At 70.8% G+C, this 3,392-nt stretch overlaps 1 protein-coding gene across 1 annotated transcript in view; it reads right to left on the bottom strand.

The window, feature by feature from the left end:
- Positions 1–444: 444 nt before the first annotated feature.
- The window catches only part of LOC133053783 (collagen alpha-1(I) chain-like), a 3,854-nt gene continuing 906 nt past the window's right edge, over positions 445–3,392 (bottom strand). Inside the window, exons 1-5 of the mRNA XM_061138268.1 lie at positions 3,333–3,392; positions 2,325–3,261; positions 1,989–2,217; positions 760–1,819; positions 445–639 (exon numbers count right to left, since the gene is read on the bottom strand). The exon at positions 3,333–3,392 is cut by the window's right edge and continues 906 nt beyond it. Of these exons, the coding sequence (XP_060994251.1) occupies positions 445–639; positions 760–1,819; positions 1,989–2,217; positions 2,325–3,261; positions 3,333–3,392 (2,481 nt within the window). The remainder of the gene's footprint in view (positions 640–759; positions 1,820–1,988; positions 2,218–2,324; positions 3,262–3,332) is intronic.

Raw genomic sequence — 3,392 nt, 5'->3', positions numbered from 1 at the left:
TGCCTCCTCCCGGGTCGCCCTCAGGAGCGTTTGCTTCGCCCTCGGCCCCGCTCCGGAGGTGGGGACCGGCCCGGACTGTGGCGTGGAGGTCGGCGGAGGGCGCGGCTGGGTCCGGGCCCTCGGGTTCTCTCTGACCGAGGTGTTTTCCGCGTCGCACTCCGGAGGTGGGGACCCGCCCGCCGGAGTCGTGAGGGGTGACCCGGAGAGGACGGCCGGCGCGGGCGCGTGTGCGGTCCCCCGGTGGGGTCCGGTCGCCTGAGGCGTCTCCCGGCACGCATGCCTTTTCTTTTCTCCAAGTCCCGATAGGTCCGGAGACGTGGATGGACCGGGCCCTGCTTCCGCGGGTGGCCGGGGAGGGCGCGCTCGACCCTTCAGCGTGCCCTCGTGGGTCTCGGTCGTCGGACGCGACTTTTTCTCACCCCTCCCCAACTCCCTGAATCCCGGTCAGTCAGGAGGTGGGTGGGGACCGGCTCGAGCCGTCCTGGGTGCCCTGTGTAGGACGGTCTGGGCCCCGGGCGTGGGCCCTGGTCGGGGCCCGCTCGTCTTGTTGGAGGCGCCCCGCTGACGGTTCTTTCTTCTTTTTTCTTTATGCACATCGAAGTCAAATCCCCGTTCGGAGACTCGGACGGACCGGTACGCCTACCCGTGTGGGCGAAGCGGGGAGGGAGTCTCCGGCCAGCTCCCTCTCCCTTGGCGTCCGCGCCCCGACTTTTGCCACCACGCGGCCCCCTCCCCTCCCCCTCCCCCCCCCAAGTCGACCAGATGGCCCCCGAGAGCTCCAGGCCTGGTGTTCATGGGGTAGTGCTGGGGACAGGTGGCCGGGTCAAGGTTCCGGGGTCCCTCCTTGCGAGTTGTAGATGGGCCCCGCTGTCGTCTGCTGTCATTTTGTCGCCCAAAATAGGTATTTTTTGCCACCAGGTAAGTGCTGACACGGTCTCCTTTGGTGTCTGCCACCGAGGACTTTGGGTCTCTGGATGCACGCGGGGCTCTGGGCCTGTGGGCCGCCAGCTGGCGCCTGGTTCGGCCTTTGCTGCTGGAGCCGCCCGCCTGGGCCTGTGCGCCAGCTCTCCTGTGTGGTGTTGTCTGGCCGACCCAGCTCGTGGTGCCGCCTCTGGGCGACCCGAGGGCGGTGGGGCAAGGCGGTGTGGGTCTTTGGCCCTGCGCTCCCCGCTGCGGGCACCCGGTGGTGGCTGGGACGACCCCAGCCCTGTAGGCTCCGTGCCACGTGTCAGGTGTTCTCCTCCTGGGGTCGTTGGCCGCCCTCGCCTGAGGTGTGAGGTTGTGGGCAGGGACGGGGGGGAGGTTGCCGGTGAGGTTTAAAGCGGGCCCCTCTGGTGACTGTCCTCGCCTGTGCCTTCTCCCTGCCTTCTCCCCCCCCCCCCCCACCCTCCACCTTGACTCAACTGATTGATGTGGTGTGGTCGTGCTCTCCCGGGCCGGGCCTAAGCCGTGCCGGACGAGGGACGGGCGTTCCCAGTGAACGTGTCCGCTCTTCTCGGTCTGTCCGCGGGGCCCCTCGCCTGTCTTTCCCCCTTGCCCGTCGGGCAGGGTGAGGAAGGCAGGGGTTGGGGTGTGGCCTCCGGCCCTGACCTTCGGTCTCCCGTCCCCCGCCTTGGGGTGCCTAGTGGGGGCCGTTGGGCTTTGGACACAGCAGATGCGCTTGCTTCGCCTTCCTGGCGTGCTCCCTGCGAGCGGCCCTCCCTGTGGTGGGGAGGGCTGTGCCGCTGCCATGCCGCGCGCCCCCCGCATGGGTGTGTGAGCATGCCTCGTTGGACCCTCGGTGGTGCCCCTGGAGTGCTCCAGGTCGTCCCTCAGGTGCCTGAGGCCGAGTGGTGGTGTCGTTTTCCCTTAACCCTGTGTCCTCCTCGGGTCCCCGCCACGGTGGTGTGCGTGTGTCCCATGGGGGGGGGTCGAGACGGTAAGAGAAGCATTGTGCGCTCCCCTCGTTGTGGCGGCTGACGGGTGAGGCCTTGCCAGGGGGCCCTGACCCGCGCACACGCTCCTGTGTGGTGGCCCGCTTACCTATGCCGCAGACCCCTCCCGCCCAGTTGAGTGGCGGCTCCTGGTGTGCCTCCGTGGGCCCGAAGGAGAGACGATTGGGTGAGGGACGGTGCACCCTCGGTGAGAAAGCCTTCTCTAGCGATCCGAGAGGGAGCCTTGGGGTACCGGACCCCCCAGCTGCTGCCCCTCCCGAGTGTGCAGTGGCCACCGTGGCGACTGCCAGAGCACGTGGGCAGAAAACCCCCCCCCTCCCCTCTGTGGGGAAGGGGTGTGATGGGTGCGCCGGCCCCGCGGTGGGGCCGTGTGCTGCTTTTGTTGCCTACTGCGGCCCGCGCCTCCCCCCTCTGAGTTGGGGGAGGGTCCCGCCGGGCCCCGCCGGGTGTTCGGCGGGTGGGGGGCCGTGCGTGTGCTGTGTGCGCGCAGCCGGCCCCGTGGTGTGAGCCCAGGGGGAAGGCGGGGGGGTTGGGGTGCGACTGCCTGGTCGGCCCCGGCTCCCCCAGCCCCGCAGCCGTGGTGAGGAGGAGCCTGTCGTGCCCGCCCTTGCCCCTGAGCCGCAGCCGGTGGCGGTGTGGTGGGCCCCCGGTCTGGGCCGCCCTCGCTCGAGAGTGTGTCCCCAGGATGTTGAGCCTCGGGGTCAGACTTAGACGGAAGACGGATCTGTTGAGGATGGATGGATGGATGGAGGAAGGTGGGTGGACGGCACGCCGGCCCTGGCGGCGGGGCTGGGGTGTGGGGCCCGCTCCAGGGATGGCCAGGAGCGGCCGGCGTCCCAGGCGTTGTGGGACCGCCCTCGTGTGTGGGTGGCGGTGGGATCCCGCGCTGGTTTCCCTGGTGGCCCGGCTGTGTCCTGGTGTTTTCTGGTCTCCGGGCGGCGCCCTCGCCCCCGTCCCGTGACCCCTGCTTGCGCGTGCTTGCCGGCCCCTCCCCACCGCTGCCGGCCTTCCTCCTGGTCCCGCGCGTGCGACCGCCTGTGTCCCCTTCCACCCCCGTTCCCCGCGGTCTGGGACCGAGCTGGCCTCGCCTCACGTGGGTGTCGTCTCCCGGCCTCCGTCGGCCGGTGGCGTCCCCGGGTGGAGCAGGGCCCTCGGAGCCCTGAGAGGGGGGCGGGGCGGGGGGAGCCTTGGCGCGCACAGCAGGGTTGCGCGTGTGAGGGCTGTGGGGGCCGCCGGTACGCGGCGGGAGAGCGTTCTCCTGGGCCGGCTGCGGCTCCGGGTGTGTAGGGTTGGCGGTGGGCGTGAGGCCCCGTGAGGGGTGCGCCCCCTACCCCCCCCCCGCGGGGGGTGTGTGTGTGTGGGGTGGCCGGAGAGGCCAGTCTGTCGTTCTGGGTGTGCCTCGGGACCGCCCCTGTGCTGGGAGGCCTCTGGCGGTGAGATACCGCGGTGCGCCCTGGC

This window comes from Dama dama, unplaced genomic scaffold (assembly GCF_033118175.1).
Source record: "Dama dama isolate Ldn47 unplaced genomic scaffold, ASM3311817v1 ptg000272c, whole genome shotgun sequence".
NCBI classification, from domain to species: domain Eukaryota; kingdom Metazoa; phylum Chordata; class Mammalia; order Artiodactyla; family Cervidae; genus Dama; species Dama dama.
The sequence above is the reverse complement of the archived record's forward strand: the minus strand, read 5'-3'. Positions and strand labels throughout refer to the sequence as shown.